This window comes from Brugia malayi, assembly GCF_000002995.4.
Source record: "Brugia malayi strain FR3 genome assembly, contig: Bm_v4_Chr2_contig_001, whole genome shotgun sequence".
Lineage (NCBI taxonomy): Eukaryota > Metazoa > Nematoda > Chromadorea > Rhabditida > Onchocercidae > Brugia > Brugia malayi.
In genome coordinates this window covers 11849961-11874442 of record NW_025062476.1, presented here as the reverse complement: position 1 = coordinate 11874442, position 24482 = coordinate 11849961, and the positions used below count along the sequence as shown (strand labels likewise).

The 24482-nt window shown below is 21.3% G+C and overlaps 1 protein-coding gene across 1 annotated transcript; it reads right to left on the bottom strand.

The window, feature by feature from the left end:
- Positions 1–814: 814 nt before the first annotated feature.
- Positions 815–24243, bottom strand: Bm7969 (DOMON domain containing protein; the record flags this gene model as incomplete). Its single annotated transcript, XM_043079307.1, has 35 exons — positions 815–988; positions 1583–1773; positions 1931–1982; positions 2342–2472; positions 3025–3097; positions 3283–3370; positions 3730–3791; positions 3883–3990; positions 4370–4530; positions 4853–5072; positions 5657–5904; positions 6363–6438; positions 6664–6764; positions 6962–7162; positions 7270–7455; positions 7523–7669; positions 7969–8116; positions 8741–8947; positions 9386–9708; positions 10096–10186; positions 10727–10990; positions 11200–11375; positions 11688–11945; positions 12132–12243; positions 12592–12830; positions 13086–13266; positions 13563–13768; positions 14122–14464; positions 16956–17056; positions 17994–18116; positions 19625–19723; positions 20630–20757; positions 21088–21179; positions 21385–21452; positions 24081–24243. The coding sequence occupies 35 exons, from the start codon at positions 24241–24243 to the stop codon at positions 815–817; spliced, it is 5541 nt and encodes a 1846-aa protein (XP_042935241.1).
- Positions 24244–24482: the final 239 nt, after the last annotated feature.

Here is a 24482-nt window from a genome sequence, read left to right as displayed (position 1 = left end):
TTTTTTGCGTTTATATAAAGTTTTTGCATTTAATATATATATTAATTTGTATTGATTAAAATTAAAATTATTAATATAATTTCATCAAAATTTTGATATTTCTCAATTCTCTCTTTTTTCTTATCAACTCTAATTAGATCCTTTCAATAGTAAATCATTTTAATTTGATAGAAATCGATCAAAAATCTTAAGAAGAAACTGCTTGTCAATTAGATCAAATACAACAATTATAATTTAAAATATTAAAATTAAAAATATAAATTTAATAGCGAAGAGAAAAAACACACAAATAAAGTGTGAAATTTTAATAAATTATAGTAATTATACACACAATAAATGCACGAATTAAAAAATATGTTTGGTATGCATTCTAAATATTCCAAAATTAAAATATAAAAATTCAGTGTTGCTGAAAATGAAAAGTTTAGAATTGTAAAATTTTAAGTTTTTGTATAAGTCATTTTGAGCAACAATAAATTTACTTCATTATCACATCAATAAACTAATAAGATCATCATTATACACTGCTGATCTTATCATATAAATTTAGGATTAACAAATTTGAATTTTAAATCTTTTTTTCTTTCTTTTTTTCAAATTGATCTGATATTTCAATATTTTAATAGCTATATAAAAATTATCCAAACATAATTAATTTTTTCAAATTTTCGAAAGAAAAAAAATTTCAGCATCCTAAATGATAACAAAAAAATAAAATAGTTAGATAAATATTAATGAAATCTTTTATTGTCTTTTTTCATTTTTTAAAAAAATTTTTTTTTCACTTTTTTTCTTAATTTTTTATTTTCAATTTTTAATAAGGACGATAATATCCAGGTGGTCCTAATCTAATTTCACCATAAAAATTATTAGCATCCTGAGTATGTGACATATAAGATGGTCCACTAAATGAACGACGAGAAATTGGATGCCGTACAGACGGTGATGATATTTCTTCATGTTGTTGTGCACCAGGTTTTGAAGCAACCTAAATAAAATGAGTGAAATTAATTTAATTATAAAAAATATTCAAAATAAAAATTATTTAAAAAAAGAAAAAATAAATTGAAAAATAATAATTTCATAAATATAAAATGTAAAATTAATTTAAAAATAATTCTTTTATTCTAAAAAAAAAGCAAAGTTATAGAAGAAATTTAATAATACTATTTATGAGTATATAAGTTATTATTTAATCATAAATGAAAGATAAGTTTGAAAAAGAAAAAAAAAAAACCTTCTTTTTTTGGAAAGAATAAAGTATTTAACTTAGAGAATCATTCTTAATAATAGTTTTTTTGAAAAGAAAAAAGAAACACACTCTCTCAAATATTTATAAGTACAAAAAAAAAAAGACAAAAGTAAAATAAAATATTTACTTTAGAGAATCATTTAAGTATTTACTATTTATAAGTACAAAAAAAAAAAAAGATAAATGTAAAATAAAATTTTACTTTTAGAGAATTATTGTTGATAGTAGTTTTTGAAAACAAAAAAAAAAAAAAGATCTTTTTTCTTTTAAATATTTACTATTCATATGTAGAAAAAAAAAAAAAAGATAAAAGTAAAATAAAGTATTAACCTTCGAGAACCACTCTTGATAGGTAGTTTCACCAACACCTTTTGGAATTTCTTCCAATGTATTTGGTGAACTTTTGCTAGTGGTACCATTTTGTGAAGCTGTTGTTGCTTGTGAAAATTGTCTACTATGTGTCGCATGATATGCTGCATTCTCGAAACCACTTTTTTTGCTATTCATCGGTGAAACAGCAACTAAATATATACAACAAAAATAAAAAATTTGTTTTTTTTTAATAAGAAAATAATTTTCATTTTATATTTAATTTATACTTATTTAGATAAATGAATGAAAAAAAATAATATATTTTAATTTATCAATAAAATAGATTGCTTCATTAAAATAACATACGAGTATTATTGCAGCCATAACCATTCATTGGATAATGTACATTGTAATTATTCTGAAAAAAAAAAAAAGAAAAGAAAAGATAAAATGAAGAATAAAAAAGAAAAAAAAAATGATATAATTTAAGAACTGATTAAATGATTGAAAAAAGATAAGAAATAGGTTATCATATACAAATAAATATTGTTATATCAATATAAAGTTTATTGATAGTAATCAATTAATAAATCGATTTTTTTTTTTTAAATTAAATTGTCAAAATTGTTAACTATAATTATTTTATAGCATATAGTAGTAGTAGTATTACCAATTTATTTAATATTAATTACAAATTTTGAAAAATATGCACATTAAATATTTCTTATCAGAGATTGGTATTAAAAAAGAAAAAAAAAAAAAGTGTAATTAACTTACAAAATTATCCGATCGCACCTTTCGTGAACGACTAATAATGCAACAAACAAGAAATGTGGCAATAAGAAATAATGAGACGCCGATACTTAGAATAATCCAATTTTGAATTCTGCCTAATTTATTTGATAAATCTATAAAATTAATTATGATATTGGGTGAGATAATTAAGAAGTGATATGATTAGTACCACAAATATGAGCCATAAATTGATACACTTGGTACCATAAATATGGGCCACAAATGGATAACCAGGGTACCACAAATATGAGCCATAAATTGATACACTTGGTACCACAAATATGAGCCATAAATGGATACACTTGGTACCATAAATATGAGTCATAAATGGATACACTTGGTACCACAAATATGAGCCATAAATGATACACTTGATACCATAAATATGAGTCATAGATTGATACGGTTGGTGCCGAAATATGGGTCATGAATTGATACGGCTGGTATACTATTTGATACGGTTAGTGCTACAAAAAAAAACAAGCTGATACGACTGGTACCACAACTATGAGTCATAGGCTGATACGGTTGGCACCAAGATGTGAATCATAAATTAGATTGGTACCATAAATATGAATCACAAATTGATATGAATATTTGATAAAATTGATTAATGTTATAAGGCATTCAAGAATAAGCAAAGAAGGATGAAATGAAAAATTAACCTTTTTCTGCTTTTCTTAGGATCACTGATGCTATTTCCAAATGTAATCCTTCCGATGGTTGTAGTTTAGCTTGCTAAAAAAAAACAAAAATTTAGGAAATTAAAAAAAAAAAATAGAATTATAATTAATAGAAAAGAAAAAATCACAATTTCAAATGGATGCATTTTATTTGAATTTTTTCCCTTCTAAATAGCACAAAAATAAATTAAAATAATAATAATACAGACAATGACATGAAAATAATTTATAAATTTCAACCTTATTTAAATATTCCTTCAATTCATGTTCACTTGGTGAAGGATCATCTTCTGAGAAAAGTGTCATAAAAGCCAATATACTTCCTTTTCTGAAATTTGAATCTATTAATTGTTTATTTCGAGAAAACTGATTAAACTTTTTTTCTCGTTCATTTTTAATTAACAAAAAAAAAAGCTAACAATTCAGAAATATGCAGAAGAAGCAATTTTAACTTGCTGTGTTTTTTTTTTTCTTTTTTTTTTTTTTTTAAATAATTAAAGCCAAGAAAGAAATCCAAATCAATTATTAAGCATTAATTTATCACTCTACTGATTTTCAATTTCATCAATTTTTATCATCACAAATGATAACATATCAAACTTAGCCAATTTTTTTTCTTTTTTTTTTTAAATTGAAATGCTTAACAATATTTTTACTTCGCATTTATTGATTATAATAATTACTCACTTGAATTTTTTGATTTCAATTACTCGCATTTGCGGATATTTCGTTTTTACCATTGCATTAACCTGAAATTTTTGTCATTCAAAATTTCCATATTAGTTTAAAAATTTTGAAAGAAAGAAAAAAGTTGCTAATTCTATTATGAAAGAAACTAACTTCATTAATTACATCCGAAGCTAATTGATGAAATTCTTGAGTATTTCGATTAACAAAATATGAATTCCATTCACGATTCAAAATACGCAATACCACATCAAATGTAGCCTTAAAAAAAATATTCAAAAAGGAAAAGTTTCTATTTTTTTTTTTTTGGTACCAATCATTTTGTCGTTGTTTTCTTTCATTCCCTTTTTTAATTTTCAAAAAATAAATTATTAAGTATTATAATTGTAATTTTTTATAACATAAATAAATATTTAGAATTTTTTCTAATCATTTAAAAATTCATTTATTAAATCATAAATCTTTTGTTTCTGTCAATTTTCTTTTCCCTAATTTTTAAAATAAGAGTTAATTCAAAAAGTTGGATATTATTTCAGCATATAAACATATATTTACTGCAAATTCATACATACAAATGTACTGATAAATTGATAAGTGATAAAATATTTTAAGATTAATTGTAAAATTTTAATAAGCTTACACTTTCCGTAATAACTGATTCTTCCGGTAAGATAGATGCCTTATGAAGTGGTTCATTTTGTGGCATTTTTTTAACAGCCAAATTATTAATGCATAACATTGGACAAATTTTCATTTCGGATGGAATAAAATTTTTTTCATATTTATTCATTTCATTCATTTCTGAAAAAATTAACAAAAATATTTTGATTCTGAATCTTTTTTTTTTTTTTTTTGAGTATTATTTGCAAATATTTTGAAAAGATAAATTAATCAATGATAAACTAATTAATGTTATTCTAAAAGAGGCAAAAAAAAAAAATGAAAAAGTTATATATTAAATAATTAATTAAATGTTACAAAAATTCTATGACAAAAAGAAAAATTTCAAAAATAATTTGAGTAAAATTTTAATAAGCAAATGCTAAGTGCAAAAAAAAAAAATGATTAAATAATTAATAAATATTAATCTTAAATAATAGAAAAAAATCAGAGAAAAATTTACCCATATTTAGCATATAACCATAAATTGGATATAGAAAATAAACACATTGATCAAAGGAAATATCATTATCATTATCATTTGAAATTAAATAACGCGAAAAATTTGCATATAATCGATGTTGATCATATAATGTTCGAATATTGAATAAATCTTGTTCCTTATCTAATTTTGGTTGATTATAATTTGATGAAAACATATCCAAAACTTTTATCATACCTTCCTGTAAATAATCAATTTTAACTTTTTTTTTTTTATTTCTAAAATTTATTCCTCTCTCCTTTTTTAAATTATATATATTTTCAAATCAAAAAATGTAAAAATTTAAAAAAATTTACAAAACGTAAATTCTTTTAAAAGTTAAAATTAGCATTAATAATACCGAAACCGAAAAAATATGTAAAAAATTTAAAAAAAAAAAAAGAAATGTAAAAATTATTTGTGAAAAAAAAGACTAATTTATAGTAAATAAATTTTAAATATACAAAATTATATCAAAAATTTGAAAAAAAAAAAAACAATTATATTTAGTTCAGCTAATACTAACTAAATACTTACATATGTTATATTAATTAAATTACAATCATTACTACAAAAAACAAAAAAACTGCTCCTTAAATCTTAAATTATTCAGGTAATTATTTTGAGTATAAAAATTAAGTAAAAAAAAGATGAAAAAAGGAAAAAATCCAACTAAAATTACTTATATGGCATAATTTAGTTTATTATTAAAATTTATAATTAGTAAAAAATGTAATTTATTTTTTCATTATTTTAAACAATAAATGAAATTTATTTTTAACATACATTTAATACATTAATAGCAATTATATCGGAATGTGCTATTGTTCCATCATATGAAAAGCCAATACCAGTGGAATAATTTATTGAAATTAATGCCACTAATGAAAATGAAATTTTTTTCCCATCAGTCCACCAATTAATTGTATAAATACATTTTTCATTGATACAATTTGTGGGATATGTAAAATTACCAAAACATTCATTCTTATTGTTCAATTTTTGATATTCCATTAATTCGTCATCCATATTATCTGCAAAAATTTAAATAATAAATAAATGCTAATATATATATATTTTTTCCTTTCCTTTAAAAAAAATTATTTCATTTTTTTTTTTTTGAATTTCAAATTTAGGTTACTTTCCCTATCTTTCCTTTCCTTTTCTTATCGCTGTAGAATTGTTTATTTCTTTATTAATCATAATTTTTATTAGATCATTATTAATTTATAATAATAAAAGATGATAAAGAAGGAATAAAAGAAGATATATAATCTTAGTTACATATCATTAATAAATATAAATTATTGTAAAAGTAATATGTAAGTATATTTATGTTTAGTAAATATTTAAATATATAATAAGAGAGAAACAAATTATGTATTTGTTAAATAATTTTATTTAGAAAATAACAAGAAAAAAAAAATTATATATCAATTTACTAAATCTTGAATCAAAAAAAAAAGGAAAAATTGATAAAACGTTAACAAACCAAAGAAATTGATAACCAATTGTCCTCGATTACTTTTATCATTTACAAATGAATTTGCCGCTTTCTCCAAAATATTCTTAAAATTTATTTTAAAAATATTTTGGATATCTTACATAAATATTAGCAATTAATAAATAACGTTAATGAAATTAATTATTCAATATTCATGAAGATATATGTGAATTTATTTAGTGAAATATGATTAAGTTGATAAAAATTTTGCATCTTTTGCTCAAATTAATGAAAATAAAACAAATAAAAAAAAAGCAAAACAAAAGAAACTGAGAAAATAAAGTCTTACCTGAGAAATAGATTTGTCAGATAATGGCGTAAATTTTGCACCTTTTGCCCAAATTACGGTTGTCTCTTCTGATGATATTGTTCGATCAGCTTGATCAGATGCTTTAAAAGCAAAATAATAAAGTAATATGTTTGAAAAAAAAAATTAATTATTTAATTAATTTATTATTATTGAATTTTTATTAAATTTACTTACCTATTATTAGTTGAATTTTTCCTTCTTTTTTTTTTTTTTTTTGGTTGAATAAAATTAGTAAAAATGTTAAAATTTGTAAAATTTTAATGTAAATAATTCATACCTTTTAATGGTTTCCGAAAAATAATCGTCGTAATGCCATCTTGTTGATAAGCAGTTGCTGAAGTTAATGAATCTTTTCCACCAAAAAATTCATCTAATTGTGGTGTAATTTGTGGAAATGAATAATAATCGCGTACTTGTGATATGCCATCAATTATCACTCCTATCACTATATCAAGACAATCCATTGGATCTTCATCCACTACAAATTTTATTCATTAAAAAAAAAATTTTGAAGTTAAAAAAATCTATCCAAAAAAAAAAAAAAGGAAAAATTAAATTTTATCTGATAAGTAAGATGAAAATTACATTTTTCTTCATCTCTTATTTGCTTTAATTGCTGTGAAATTGATTTTGGTACTAATTTTGTTTCTGATTTTGATTCCAATTTAGATATATCTAAATGAGTAGTTGTATCAGCAAATGGAACAGTTGATAGTTTTGATTCTGATTTTAATTTCCATTCCATAATTTCGGATGCATCTGATGCAGTAACTAAAATACATAATTTGTGAAAGGGTACTTTATTACTTACTTAATAATGTTAATGAAAGAATATTACTTTTGTCAGTTATCGTATGATCGATTGAATTTGAAGTGGTATCAGTCACAGTAATAGGTTGTTTGATTTCAAATGATAAATGAGCTGGTAAATTTCCATTTTCCAATTTCGAGATATTTTCCTCAATTGGAAAATCTTGTTCTGATACTAAAAATTTCAGTTTTTTTTTTTTAAAGAAACATTACTTTATAATTCGTAAATTCATATGTATATGTATATTTTTACAATATTACTTGTTACATTTTAATTTATCCAAAAATATTATATTTAAGTTTACAACAGAAATTAAATATGATATTAGCAATAAAAGTTCTCATTTTTGATTATGAAATTATTTTTGTTATAATTTGATTTAAATTATAGCAAATTTTTATGTTTACATTCAATTTTTCATTATAATTCAGAATATTTAAATGCAATATATTTATGATACAAATAATATATGCCTTTATCGATTCCTGAAAAAGGATCAATTTGAATTTCAAATGGATCTTGCGATTGTCGTCGTAAACGAGTTGACATTTCCATTTGATTTATTCGACGACGATTTCGAACTGCCGGTGGTCCATCATCAGAGGCAATTGATACACCGTTCTGAAAAAGAAAAATTTCACAATTATTTCAGTTTTGAATTTAATTCAAATTAAAGAACAACTCAGATTGGCTTATCCTCTGATTACTAATGAATGTAATTATATTTTATAATTAATTAACTATTTCATTACATTCTGTTGCCTATATTTAAAAAAAAAAATTTTTTTTTTTTTTTTTTCAATTATTTCCAAAGAACGATTAAGTAAAGTTATCATTCCGAAGGATAATTCAGTAAAAAATGATTCTGAAGAATGATTCGATAAGGTATGATTTTGAATGAAACAGTATTTCGAGGAGTGGTTAAGTGAGATATGATTCTGAAGGATGATAGAGTGAATCATGATCTGGAGTAAGGTTATAATTCTGAAAGATGATTCAGTGAAAAGTGATTTTAAAGTGATTTAGTGAAATAATAGCTCGGAGAATGATTTAATAAGGTATAATTTCGATGAGTTAATTCAGTAAAGTATGATTGAAAAGAATAAAATAGCTAATAGAAAAAGAAATAATGGAAGTTATATGTAAAATTTTTTAACAAAATTTTAAGTTTAAATCAATATTGAACAAAATTATATATTCCAATAGCATATAAAAAGTTAGACTTGTTCAAGTAAATAAAATTACCTGATCACATATGCAAATTTTCGTACGTGAAATTTTAGGTTGATAAAGGTCATGATAACCGATTGGTGTTTTAGCATTTTGAAAATCTTGACTTTTCCGTGCTAAAACACGTCCACCACCAATAGGAAATAAAAAATAATAGCATATATTGAGGGGAAAATCGGTAATTGTATCAGCTGGTAATACCTTTCGACGGAATGATATTGTCTGTAAATTGAAATAATAATAAATAATTTTTGATTAATCTTTTTTTTTTTTTTTTTGCTTAAAAAAATTAATATTTTTATTCATTCATTAATACATTATTTAGCTATATAATATTAATAAATTCCCAAATTTTTTTAAAAAAATTCAATATTTATACTTATTCACTAAAAGTTTATTTATTATACAGTATCAGTAAATTGTTAATTTGTTGTTTTTTTTTTTTTTTTTTTTTAAATTAATGTTTTTACTTATTCACTAATATTTTATTTGGCTATATAGTATTAGTAAATTTTTGAATATATATTTTTTTTTAAATAATATTTTTACTTATTTAGCAATATTTTACTTGCTATATAATTTTTTTGAACAAATTTTTTAAAAAAATAATTCATCATTAAAAAAAAAAATAGAAGAAATTAAATAAATAAATGAATAAACCTGAATATCATCCTCTGCTTTACCACTAATTTCATAAATATCTTGACGATCAGCCGGATCAATTGCTGGAAGTTGACGACCATATGCAAATCGATCCGTAACATATGCTTTACCTTCAAATACCCATCCGGTATATATATCAGAGTTTGCCATTTGACCATCTCGAGAAAAGCCAATTCCGGTCCAGCGACCTAATTCTTTCGATGAAATTTCAAATTTTACATCTTTTCTTGCCATGCTATATTCCCATTTAGCAATATAATCGCATGCAGTACCACTGCAACCAGCCGGATAACGATATTCGGTTTCACAGGAACCTACGGCTAAAATTAAATCTAAATTAGATCTAATAAAAAGTTTTTTTCTTTTTAGCTCAATTCAATTTAGTATTAATTGAAATTAATGCAAATTTCACATTTTATTCTTATCCCACTCACAAATATAATTTTTCAACATTGTCTACCAATTTCTATTGCTTTCATTTTTAGATTTTCTTATCTTTTTCACTTTCTAAAATTAGGAAAAGAAGAAACTTCGTTAATTTAATTTTATTTACTTCTCTTTTTTATTTTATTCATAATTTAATAATTTATAAATTACAATTGTGGTATTTTCATAATTAATTTTTCAACATTTATAATATCAAACAAATAAACTTAAGTCTGCAATTATCACTATAATTTATTAACTTATAAATAAAAAAATCACACCTTGAAGATTTTGTGGAGCAGTACAACTCTGAATGCAAATTTTATTCTCTGATACATGCGGTATATTAATATGCTTTGATAATTGGCCATTCTTAAATTTAAAAAAAAAGTAAATTTTGTACTTTGAAAAAAAAAATTTGTTAAATTCCGAAAAAAAACCCTTCTCATTTAAATATTTGAGCAACAATTTATAACTAATTATTGAATTAACAATTAATTAATAATGGAAAATCATTTTTGATTAATACATAAAAAATGGATAAATTATTAATTTAAGTTTTTCTAATATTTTTCATTTTTAAAAACAAAAAACGTTTACAAAAAATTTTACTATTCTAGCATAGCATTATTTTGGATATATTTAAAAACACAATAAGCATATAGGATTTTAATTTTGAAAACTGATGTAAATTACACTTTTTAAGTGATAATTTACTTTTGTTTCAATTAAAATAAACATTTAATGTTAAAATATTCAAAATTACCAAAATTTTATGAAAAAAATAATCTAATTCAATGCATAATCTTTTTTAAAAAAAAAATTTAGAGAAAGAATTTGAAGAAAGAAGTTAGAAAAAAAAAAAAAAAAAGAGAATAAACTTTAGAATGAAAAATTAATTTAAATGCGTACCGGTTCTAATCGTCCACCAGAAACTGGAAATAAAAATTTGTAACAATTAGTTTCCGAAAAATGATGATCAGCTTTTCGATCACCAGTATCACGTTTCCGTGTAAATTGTACCCTTAGTACGCCATTAACATGTGTTCCGATTACAGTTGGCGTGTAAACATCTTGTTTACTATCTTCACGTGGTACGCCATATTCTGTACTATACATATCATGCAATGATAATTCACCATTTCGACTTTTTACAATAATAATATCAGCTTCAACCTTAAAAAGAAGAAATCATAGAAAATGAAACATTTTAAGTTTCAAAAATTTTTTTATCTAAAAAAATTATTAAAATTTGAAAAGTTTGTTTTTTTTAATATCTTATAATTAATTTTGTAATATTAATCTCTCATATATAATTATTAGTGATAAGTTGAAGATAAATTTACATTATCAGAGATAAATGAAGATAAATAATCAAAAATTACCATTGTACCGGTAGGTGAAAAACCAACACCTGTCCACCAATTTGATGGTGCACGTGTTTCAATTGAAAATTCAATCTCATCAGTATCATCCAGGTAATTCCATGAAATACGATAATCACAATCACGACATCCAGGTGGCCAACGCCAATCACCATAACAAACATCACCAGCAACTCCTAAAATTTTTGAAATTTGAAAAAAAAATTTTTTTTTTTGATTTAAAAAAAAGAAACGAAGAGAGAGAGAGAGAGAGAGAAATATATATAAACTAAGGTGACAAAGTCAATTAATATCAAATATAGCAAAAATCATTAATTTTTTTCCCTTCATGCTTAGTTTGATCGATTTCTTTGTCTAAAATATTGATTTTTTTTTTTTTTAAATCAAATTAGTCAATTAAATTAAATAACAAATAATTGGAAATAAATACCAAACTTATTTTAAGTTTTCAAAAAAAAAAATGTCATGAATCATTAAAATAAACGTACCAGATTCTAATAAATGTGTAAATTTTGGATTAGAAATATTTTGTAATTCAACATTTGTATCATCAATAATTGCTGTAGTATCAGCTAAATTCAACTGATGTATTTCATTTCCATTTCTATTTGATAGTTTTAGAGATGAATTTATCAAGTCTGTTCCATTTGATAAATATTCTGCGCCATTTGTCATCGATGTTTTCAATGATCGTAGTATTGACGAATGATTAGGTTGCCGATCATGATGATATGATAAACGATGATCTAAGAAAACAAAAAAGAAACTATAAAGGAATAATTTGAAAGTTTTATTAAAAATTTAAATTTTAAAAGATTTCACATTTTACAATGTTTTTTTTTATTTAAATCTAATAAACAAAATATTATAATTCATTCATTATTTTGAATAAAAATTTAATGAGAAAGTAAGAAATAAAAAGTAATACTTACTTTCACGTGGGCAATCAGCCCAATAAATACATCGATCATCAATTCGTGCATAACCATGAATGCATGCACATGCAGGACGATAACATCGCGTACATTTTTCTCGAGAATACACCTGCAATTCATCAAATAGCATCGATTAATTTTATCATTTTTTTTATTCTCATTTTAAATGCAATAATAAAAGCTAAAAAAAAATAATTTTTAATGTTTTAAAATGAATGTATGTGATAGAAGTTATTAGCTAAGCTAAATTATACAATATAAAATATTATCTAATAAAAGAAAACAAAAAAAAAAAAAAAAAACATAAAAAGTTATATTAAATTTAAATTTTTAAATTTATTAAATATATTAAAACTTATTATTATTAATGATTGCTTAATATTGCATAATATTATATTAAATTGTATAAATTTTAAAAATTTAAATTTTGATAATAAATTATTTCAGTGAAACTTACATTGTTACAACTTATTTCACAAGCTCGACCACATTCGCTAATTGTTTCATTAATGCCACAAGTTAAACTACCAATTAATGTTTTTGTTGTAGCTAATGTTACAATCGGTGTTACAGTTGTTATTTCTAATTGATCAATATTAGCATGATTAAATTTCATTTCAGTGGCAATTGATTCACTCATTGCAGATGTTTTCTTTGATGAAGTGGATAAATCAGATGCAAAATGTTGCTCGAGATCTGAAATTAATATTATTTTATTTATTGTTTTTATTTTTGAAATTTTCATTAAAATTTAGCATTTAATTCTAACTGATATTATGTATAAATTAAATTAAAATTTAGCATTTAATTTCATTTAGTATTGTATGTAAATTAAAATAGTAAATTAAAAATATATGATGTTAAAAAAATTTCTCAAAAGAGATATTTGTTATAATTTTAAGTAAGAGATGATGATTATAGTTTGTGATAATGATAACAAATGATACTTACTTGGACAATCACCCCAAAAGATGCAATTTCCCTTATGTCTAACATAATTATCAGCACAGGTACAGGCTGGTTGATCACAAATTGCTGGACATGGTGATGTATCGTACATATTTTCACATGTTGGTTCACAAGCAATACCACATTTTGCCCAAGTTGAATTAATTGGACATTCTATTTCAGTCTGTTAAAATGATAAAATAAATTTTAGTCTGTGAAAAATAAGTTTCAGTTTATGATTAAGTGATAAAATAAATTTTCATCTATGATAAATAAGTTTTAGACTATGATTTTAGCATATTTTATGGTAAAACTTTATTATTTTGTTTCTTAATATATTTTATGATAAAATAAGCTATCATTCTTTTTTTCTTATAACTGTGCTAATATTTCATATAATAAACTAAGAATCAGAAAAAAGAAAAAAAAAGAGAAATAAAAAATAATTTAAATGAAATTATCTTTTCTTCATTTGCTTACCTCATCAGAACAAATATGAAACGGTACACAGGTATTATTATCATTTGCTGATCGAACAAAGCCTTCTTTACAGATGCATTTTGGTGTACCACAAGTATGCGGGCAATTTGGAATTGTTTCCGGAAATCTTGTCCAGTCACAAGATGCTTCACATTGTCGGGTGAATTCTGGACAATGAGAGAATTCTTCATTTTCATTACAAATTTCTGGAAAAAGAAAAAGAAAAAATCAAAAACAATGAATAATTTGTATGATTTAGCTGACATTACTACGATATGTCCGATAATTTAAAAAAAAAAAAAGCGGAACAATTAATCCGGAAATTAAACAGGAAAGAAGAACCATAACTATTAGTAAAGAAACATTTAGGAAATGATAAATAAACCTTTTTATAGTTTAATCCTATAAATATGAAAATGAAATCATTTCTTTTCATTAATTTATTATACTTCTAAATTTTGGAATAGTTTATTTTTACTCCATTCCTAATGTTTTTTAATAAATCAATTTTCACTTTACAACTTTTTCGCTTTTTTTTTTTTTAAATTCAAAATCTCACTTTTAATTTTTACACTATGAATATCTGGTGATTGAGTATCGCTGGCTAATTCAGATGGAAGCACTTCATTTGTGATTGTTTCACTTTGTTTATTAGCAGCTATTTGAGATGTCAACAATGATGATGATGGTGAGAATGATGATAACGATGATGATAATGATAATGATGATGATAACGATGATAATGTTGATGTTAATGATGTAGTCATCAAATCATCCAATGGTTTCTCTTGTAAATTTGCAAAATTGTGCGGTAAAGGACAATATCCATTGGAATTTTTCGGTTTCCAACCAATACCAATCCAAGAATCAGTTTTGAATTTTAATACAAATTCAATTTCGTTCTAAAAAGAACATAATTGAAGTTTGTAAAATTTACTAATCAAACAAATGTCATTTAAATTGAAAAATTCTTTTGAATATTTCAAAATGAATAATTAATACATACTGTAAACAAATCATTAATTTGCTAATAAGAATAATAATTAATAAAAATTGATGGCAATAACAATAATAAAGACTGAAAAAATAAATAATAATTTTTAACTTATTTTATATTTTATATTCAAACTTTAAATTTAAATTATTTATTTAATAAACATTTTTTCTAATTTTAAACTCATAAATTATTTTGTTTTGTTTTTTGTTCTCTTCTCTTCTTGCTTCAATTCTATAATGTAAAAATGTAAAAAAGAATGAAATTTTCAAAATTAATTGCAAAATATATAAAAAATATTGGATATAAATTAACATTTATCATTATTAATTATTATTAAATATTTATATTGGAATATTCTATAAAAAAATTACACATTTGTTATAACTTTTTTGAATGTTATAATAACAAAAATAAATTGTAATATTTGAAAGTTTAAATTAATCATTAATCATTAACTTTTTCCATCTTATGGAAAATATTTTTGCAAATCTCATCAATTCCTTTTTTTTTTTTTTTTTTTCGTTTTTATTTTTTGAATTTTCTATATAATATTTGCTAACATATAATAATATATTTGTTAATATGTAAGATTTTTTTTTTTTTTGTCACTTTTTCTCGTCTTTTTTTGTTTTTCTCAAATCTTTTATGTTTCATTTAAATTTAATCTAAGATTAATTGAATTTTAAAATAGCGAATTATTATTCATTTCTGTACTGCTGATAAAATGATAAGATTAAAAGCAATCGCATGCGGATAGTAAAATGATTAATATTTCATCAATCATTTATGAATGAGATATGACGAATGGGGCGGAATTTGATGTGACAATGTTTTGAGGAATGATAAGACGTGGCGGTATTTGATGTAAACAATGTTACGGAAAAGATCGAAAAGCATATGATAAAGATGAAAATATTGTAATGAATTACATCAAATATTGATAAATCTCGGTCAAGGTTTCAAAATTTCTATAATCCAACCTAATTCATATCATTTTGATATAACAAAATTCCATAATGTTACGAATTAACTATTACAGCTAAAGTATTTTAATTATAGTAAAATTAATCTTTTCTTATATTAGTTAAAATTTAATCAAATTTATTTCATTATCAAATTTTTATAGCAAAAAAAAAAAAAAAAAAAAAAAAAGAGAGAGTTTTATTAAGCAAATATTATTTTTAAGTCTACTTATTTCACCAAATTAGATAGCAAAAAAAAAAAAAATTAAAAAAAAAAAAAAAAATTTAAAACTTAGCTATTTCATTAATTTTGAAAAGCAAAAAAATTGTTTTTTCTAATGGTATTGCTTAATTTAAATGTAATCTTTTAAAAAAAAAGAAAAATAATAATAAGAGAAGAAGAAAAAATTTGAACGAAAAATATCGAAAAGAAAATTATTATTATTTTAATTGATACTGAAAAGGAAATGAAAAGAAAAATCGAAAATTTAATTATCCATGAGTAAATTCCATTCTATTTCATTCGGAAATAAAAAAAAAATCCAAAAAAAAGGGACAAAAAAAGTGAGAAAAAAGTAAAAAATGAAATGCGATCATGCGGAAATACAAATAATCAAAATAAATATAAAATTAAATAATATTTTATGACTGCAAATTATTCGTGTACTATTAGTTTTAATTATTTATTTAGTAATAATTTAATATAATTAAATAATATATTTTAAAAATATTGAATTAAATTCATTCAAATGATATTAACAAATGAATAAATAGCTGCCACAATTTTTGTAAATGAAAATTTAATTTTTGCATTGTTTAAATTTATTAAATTGAAACAGTGCAATATTAAATTATTTCAAAAAAAAAAAAATTCTTTTTCAGAAGTAACAAAATAGTTTAATAAATGATATTTTGAGAGAGAGAAAAAATTTATATTATCTCAAAAAAAAGTTAGTATAAAATGAAAATAAATATTATAATTAATGGAAGAAAATTTAATTTAACAAAATAATTGCATTAATATAAAACAGAAAAAAGAAGTGATAATTAGTATCTAATTACAATAAATCAATAAAAATTTAGGTGTTAGAAAAAAAAATATTAATTATCTATGATAATAATACAGATAATTTTAAATTAATTAGTTAATTCATGTATAAAAAAACCAGTAATAACCATACACAATTTAAATTTAAATTTATCATTTTAATCTTTTATTTGTTTTTAGTTTAAATTAATGACACAGGTTAATTCAATTCAATAGTTTAATATAGCTTCAGAAATAACAATATTTATTGTAAGAGTAAATTTTCATTTATTCAATTGATAACTTATACATTGATAATTTATCAGTTATAGAATTATAGAAACATCGATAGTTTAACTTTTTTTTAAAATAATTTATCAGTTATAAAATTTATGATAATATCCAACCTGTAATATCCTCCAATAAATTTTATCATTATCCTCTCCAACCTGTTTCATATGATACAATGATGGAACAAATTCCGAATCATCCGTAAAACTCTGTGATACTAAAAAAAAAAAAAAAAAAAAATTTATTTAATTATCAACTTATCAAGAATATTTCACACAAAGAATATAAATGTGTAATTAAATTATAAAAATTTTATTCACACATTATAATTTCGTTCATACATTTTAATAAATTCAAACATTTTTACTGCATGTAATAAAATTTAATTTTAAATTATAAATGATGAATGTTTATGTTCTGTTGATGAAATATTTTTCAGTATTATTAATAAATAAGAATAAATATTTATAATAAATGAAAATTATTCACATTTGATATTTTAAGCTATTTTAAAAATAATTTACAAATTATTTGCTAATAAATTCATATGCTATATAAGAAAACTTTTGTTCTGGTAATGATATTTTTTAGAGGGAATAAATTAATTTTTTTTTTTAATTTAACAAATTGGAAGTTTAAAAAATTACATTCTTTGAATTAGCTTAAAATACTTATCAAAAAAAAAAAAAAAAAAAAGAAAGAATCTGTTATTATCAATTTTCACTTCCTAATATCGTAGACATTTTAAATTTTAAGTATCTCATCATTTTTCATGTTCAAAAGATTCGTATCAAAATCAAATAATATATTTTTGAATTGAAAAATAAATGATATTTTAGGCGTAAAACATAATTTTTGCAGTAAAGAAATTTTAAAAATTTGATAAAAGTAATATTTTAATGTAAGTTATGCTTAAAACTTACTTATTTTCATATTTATATCAAAATTCTCACAGATAAAAATAATTCATTTTTCATATGAAAATTTTATTTATATAAAAATTAAAAAAGATGAAAAACATTTTTCATATGAAAATTTTATTTATATAAAAATTATATAAAATTAGTTCTAGGGAATACTGTAAATTGCTGAAAGATTAAAATGAGTGAAAAAAAAAAAAAAAAAAAAAAAATAGAAGAAGAAGGATACTGTACCATGTTGACACATTCTTCCGAAATAACCTCGTTGACAAAAGCACTGTTTTATTGCTGTGACATCATTTGAGAATGTCATGCATCTTCCATGGCTGTTGCAATCTTTGTCATTTATACATTCATCTGTTAAAAAGAAAAAAATAAAAAGTGAAAAGAAAAAAAATAAAAATTGATAATTGTACCAAAAAAATTAATTTCGTTTAAATAATTAAATCTAAATATTGAACATAAAATTTTTCATCAAATTTAGTATTAGCTTAATAAAATAGAAAAAAAAAGAATTATATAAATTTCATTCTGATGAAATAATTTGAATTTTTTTGTGAATAAATGTGAAAAGTTATCAAAAATATATTATACCACCAAATTAATTTACTTAAATAATTAAATACAAAATTTTTATCAAACTACTATGAGCTTAATTACTGTTCTTAATAAGAAAGTAATAAAGGGAAAATTCGGATAAATTTCATTCTGATAAAATATTTTGAAATTGTTCGATAATTTTAATCAAATTTTAATATATCATATGATGATTAAATGTGAAAGATTATTAAAATTATATCATATGGTAATAGTTTTTAAATAATTAATTAAGGAATACTAATTGATGTACTATATTATATAATAATTAAATATGAAAGTTTAAAGTATATGCCAAAAATTATGAAAATTACAACATATGATAAAAGTTTTTAATTTAATTAAATAATAATAATTGAAATGTTATATCAGAAGTAGTTATGAGTTAAATGGAGAATTAAATAGATAATAAATTAATAAATAAAAAAAGTGTTTTTTTATGCATAAAACAAAACAAAAGATTTATAATGGTTTAAATAATTAATTAAAAGAGAGGGAGGGAGAAAAAAGCTGCTAAATAATATTAGAATGTCAGTATTTATACTATTTTTGTATTAATCAGATGGAATATTAGTATATCTACAAAATTTAGTTTCTAAAAAAAAAGCATTGTTAAATGACTAATTAGCAAAACTTCTGGATAATATTATTTATATATTAATTATATTAAAACTAATGTTGTAATAATAATATAACAAATGAACAGCAGTTACATTATTATTTTTAAGCTAATGAGTTACTTTTTCATGATTATGAGTTTTATTACAACGAATAATAATAATCAAATATAAAGTTAGCAAAAAAAAATTTTTTTTAAAGCTTCAAAAAAAAAAAAATGTTTCAATAAATTCAGTCGTACTTTCAGTAATAAATGATTGTAAATTTCATCCTTAATTATGTTCTACTTTATTAAATTAATGAATTAATTTCTTGCATTTATATTATGCATACTAGTTAAAATAAATTTTTTGATTTTCTTCACAATTTCCCTACATTTGATGTATTGAAAATTGAAAACTATTAAACTATGCACATTACAAAGTAATTATTAAATTATTCTATTAGTTATTAAAAAAAAAATTATTGCAGCATTTGATTGCATTCAATAATAGAACTAAGTTTTTTTTTTTTTTTGTTATCTCAATAATAATATTTCTAAAAATTACTGTATATCATTAATATTTAATAAATTAATTTTAGTAATAAAGTGAAATTGATTGAATAACTTCAAATAATAAAAGAAATAAAATTTAATAACATTTCAGTACCATGATATTGGCAATTATCACCGAATGAATGTGCATCACATTCACATATTCCGTGTTTTCGATTTCCATTACTCAAACATGTATCACCATCTGGGATTTCTAAAATTTTAAAATAAAATTAACATCTAAAATATAACAAAAAAGAAAATTCAATAAAGTTAAAATGTTAATTACACACTTATCATAATTAAATTTTAATATTATTGATTATATATTTTCTCTTCAGTACCATTTTAAATTAAGAAATTTTAAAAATATGAAAATATTTACTTCAATATTAGCAGCTAAATTCAAAAAAAATCAAAAAGATGTTCAAAAAAAAAAAAGATTGATATATTCAAAAAACAAAAAGCATAGAATAGAAAGATGAAATTGAACAAATTTTTCTTCCATATTTATTAAAAGAGAGAAAAAGAGAGAAACAAAAAACAGTAGCTAACATGAAAAAATTTTATTTAATATATGAAAATATTTCTCTTCTATTTGTATTTATCATTTATAAATTTTGAAGTTTTTGTAAGTTTTTTCATAGCTTCTTTTATGACAGAGAAAAAAACGAAAAAGAAAAAATTCAAAAGAAAAAAAAGTTTAAAAAAAAACAAAAGCATAACATTTCGATTAATTGTTTTTGTTAATTGCATCAGTTCTTTCTTTCCTTTTTTCATTTTAATTTTCCGATTTGCAAATTTCAGTTTCAAACATTAGTAAAGTTACCTTTTCTCCTCCTTTTTTTTCTTTTTATACTTTATTTTTTTTTTGCAAAAAAAGACCTTTTCTTGTTTTTTATGTCATTTTTTTTTTCAAAATGACAGAAGACAAATCTTAAAATTGAATTAATTCTAACAATGAATACAATCAGTTTATAAAGTCGATGATTAATTGTCCAATATCAGTTGAGAAAACCGGATGTTTCTTTTTTCAGTAGTACTGCACAATATCATTTCGGTTAAGCAAACCGGATATTTCCTTTTTCAATGTTATTTTATACCATTTTTTAACACTTACCGTTAACAATGTTAACATCAGCGCATGAATAATATGATGAATAATTTTTTCCGATTTCAACAGATTGCCAGATAGCTCGTATCACACAATTGTAACATTCGTAATTTTCCGGTAACATTATTGTTTTCCTAAAATAGTAGCAAAAAAAAAAGAAAATTTTTAACAAAAATTTTTGAAAAAATAAGAATTTGTCAAATTTAATACTGATATAAAACAAAATGACATCACTTTATGGAATTTCCATATTAAATGTAAATTAGAAGAATTTTGTGAAAAAAAAAATTTAATATTAGAAATGAAATATTAAAATAAACAGTAAATATCAATTCTTTATAGCTAAATAAATTTTGTTGATTTTTTTCTTTTTTTAAAAAAAAGGAAGCAACTCCTGTTTCCCATTAATTTATGTCATAAAAATTACAAAAAAAATTAATTTGAAAAAAAAAAAAAAAAATTACGAAGCTCTATTGTTAGTATTAACACTTGTATCTGGTGATAAAAGTGCAATCATTTGATTCATTTCGTTCAATAACTCCAATTTCAAATTTCCCTTAAATTTAATTATGAACAATGCTGACCATTTGAATTAGTTCCTCTTTGACATTTAAATCATTTAAATTATCCATTTCAAAAAAGGAAAAAAGAAAGAAAAATAGAAAAAAAAAAGATTGTAAAGAATGGAATTTATTTCATTCATGACAAATTTCATCAAATTTCATCGAATGATAAAATTTAATGATTAAATAAAATTGTACATTATGTGATCCTGATTGAAGCCAAGTGATATTAACAGTTTCACCAGATCGTAACCATGTTACGATACCTGAAATGAAATGAAATAAGTATAAATTATAAACTGAAATTGATAAAAATAATAGCTTTAATATTTAAAATTTAATAAATTAAATTAATTAGTGGGATATTTGTAAAATATAAAATTGTTCGTTTGATAAACCAAGGCAAAAAGTGAATCAAATTGGTACAGTATCAATTTCTTCAAATTCATACAGTAATCAAAAAAATGATAATTGTTTTATTTTTTCTATTTTCATTTCTATTTTTCTATCTTTTCATACCCTTTCCTATTTTTCCACTTTATTTTTTTGGGTAAGATAGGTTTTTCAACTTTTCCTCATTTTTTTTGGGTGTACGATAGGTATACAGTATATGTTACCGTAGTTTTTCATCGGAAGAAGATACATCATTGTAAATGATAATGAGAAGAAATAATTTTATAGTCATTTTTTAAATTATTTAAAAAATTTAAAATTACCACCTTTAAAGCATCCTAATGGCTACTACATTGTACTTATAAAAAGCTATAAGATTAAATTTAGTAAGTTTTAGCTTTATTAGTTTCGAAAAAATATTTGTTAATCGAATAGTAAATCTTTTTCTTTTCTTACAATAAAAATGTAAGTGTGTAATTATAAAAAAAAAAAAAAAAAAAAAAAAAAAAATGAATTAATTTCAGTAATATGAATATCTAATTATCATATTATTATTTTGCAGATATTTTTGATATTTAATTAATTTCTAACTAACCAAAAAATAATTATTATTACAAAAATTATTATTCTAGTAATAATAATTTTAACAATCTTTTTTTTTTTTCCTTTGAAACAAAAAGTGAAAAATAAAAAACTTTCAATTTTTTTTTTTTTTATGATGTGAATTGATAACATTTTTTTCAATATGTATTTATTATTATAATAACAAATAATGTTGTTATTGTTATTGCTATTATTGCTGTTGTTGTTATTGTTGTTGATGATGATGATGATGATGAAAATGATGACGATATGTGACATGTGACATTTTTGTAATTTCCAAATGAATGATTTGAACTTCTTTCTTTAACCCCATCGTTTCATCCTTTGAACCTTTTCTCACCTGCGATAACATATCTATCAATGTATCATATGTGTATGTATGCCCTTGGATTTTGTTTCATTCAATTGAAAGGTCATTTATGCATGAATTTTCAACAAAATGTTCAACATGTATAAACTTTTAAACTTTTTTCTTTTTTAAGAAAAATATCTATAATAAAAAGAAAAAAATGGAAAGGTATTTTTCTATTTTTTAAAAAAATTTATTTATTTTTCAAAGTTTCAAAAATAAAAACTTCAATAGTATTTTTTTTTTTTTGAAAAAAAACAAAGTAAAAATTTAATATAGAACAAAATATCAATCTTCGTTTTTTCTTTTCCTATGAATAGAAAAAGATGAGAGATAATAAAAATGATGAAAGAATAAATTATTTATAATTTTGAGGTGAATAAATTATTTATAAATAATTTTGATTTCTCTTTTTATGCGTAAATTTTTCACTATTTATAATTTGAAAAGAAATAATAATAATTTCATATAAAATTAGAGCATAGGTTCAGTGGAGTAATTCTATTTTCATTGAAATAAAATATTATAATATTTGAGATTATTTAATTTCAAATTCAATTTAAAAAGAAAAAAAAATGCAAAATGCATATATGAAGATATAACTCTCTTTGTTACGAATATTTTGTAATTGCAAAGAAAAAAAATCAAAAAAAAAAATAAAAATAAAAATAAAGAGGTCATCATTATGAAAAAACTAGTTTATTAGATTACATTGAAAAACCTGTTTTATGAAAATTCAAAATACCAAAAAATTTTAATTTTTTAAAAAATTTTCAATCCGTTGTTTTCCTTTTCCTCTCATCTAAAATATGATACCAGAATATTTTTCACTCAATAATTACAATTAACTCAAATTTTTGAAATTACAACCACTTTCTTATTGTTAATAGATTTTACTTTAATTTCATTCTAACCAGTATACAACGGTTAAATTTTTAATTACTACTAGTTTTCCACAAATCAAAATGCTTCAATATATAAGATAATAAAGAAAAGGAATAAAAAAAATTTAACGAAAGAGATATTTGCGTATAATAATAATAATAATAAAGAAGATCAAGTAAACAACAATTAAAGAATTAAAGGAAAAAAAATTACAGAAATTTAACAAAAGAAAAAAAAAAGAAACTTCTTTTAGAAGATTTCTTTTTAATTTTTTTATTTACTTTTTAAATTCAACTTCAAAATTTTGTTGTATATGAAGTAAAGAAAATTATGTACAAGTAGTACTAGTAGTAGTTAATGTAGAAAACATTATTTCATAGGAAAAATTCTTTCGAATCATTTTTTATTCTATTTTTTTTTTCCTAATTTTAATTTTTCAAGGATATTTTGCTGCAAAAAATAAAAAAAAAAAAAAAAAAAAAAGATAATTCAAAAAATTTGAAAATTTCCAACAAAATTTTATGACATTTGAAATTGTTAAATGACAAAAAAAAAAAAAAAAATAAAGAATGGTAAATAATAAATTAAATGAATTATCTAAAAACTTATTAATTTATTTTAAATATGACAAAGAATGAAAACATAATTAATTAAATTAATTAACCTGTTGAATCTTTAGATATACTACCAGCACCACCACCAGTACCACATGGTTGCTGAATTTTTTTGCTATCGTTGAAATAATTCAGGAATGGATAACGAGTTGGCGGATATGTTAGTCTGATATGTGATGCAGCTAATGGTAGTAGCAATAATATCCATATCATACTCCTGCCTAGAATTAATCAAAAATTCAATAATTTAAATAAAAATTGAAGGAAAAAATAAGAAACAAATTTTAACGTTCATATTTGAAATTCAAAAATGTCTTAGAAATGATAATAACTAGAAAAAAAAAAAGAGTAATAAAAGCAAAATAAATAAATTTTTTTTTTCTCCTTGTCTAATGTATTTTATAATTGTTACAAAAAAGAAAAGAAAAAATTATTTTAAATTAAAATCGGAT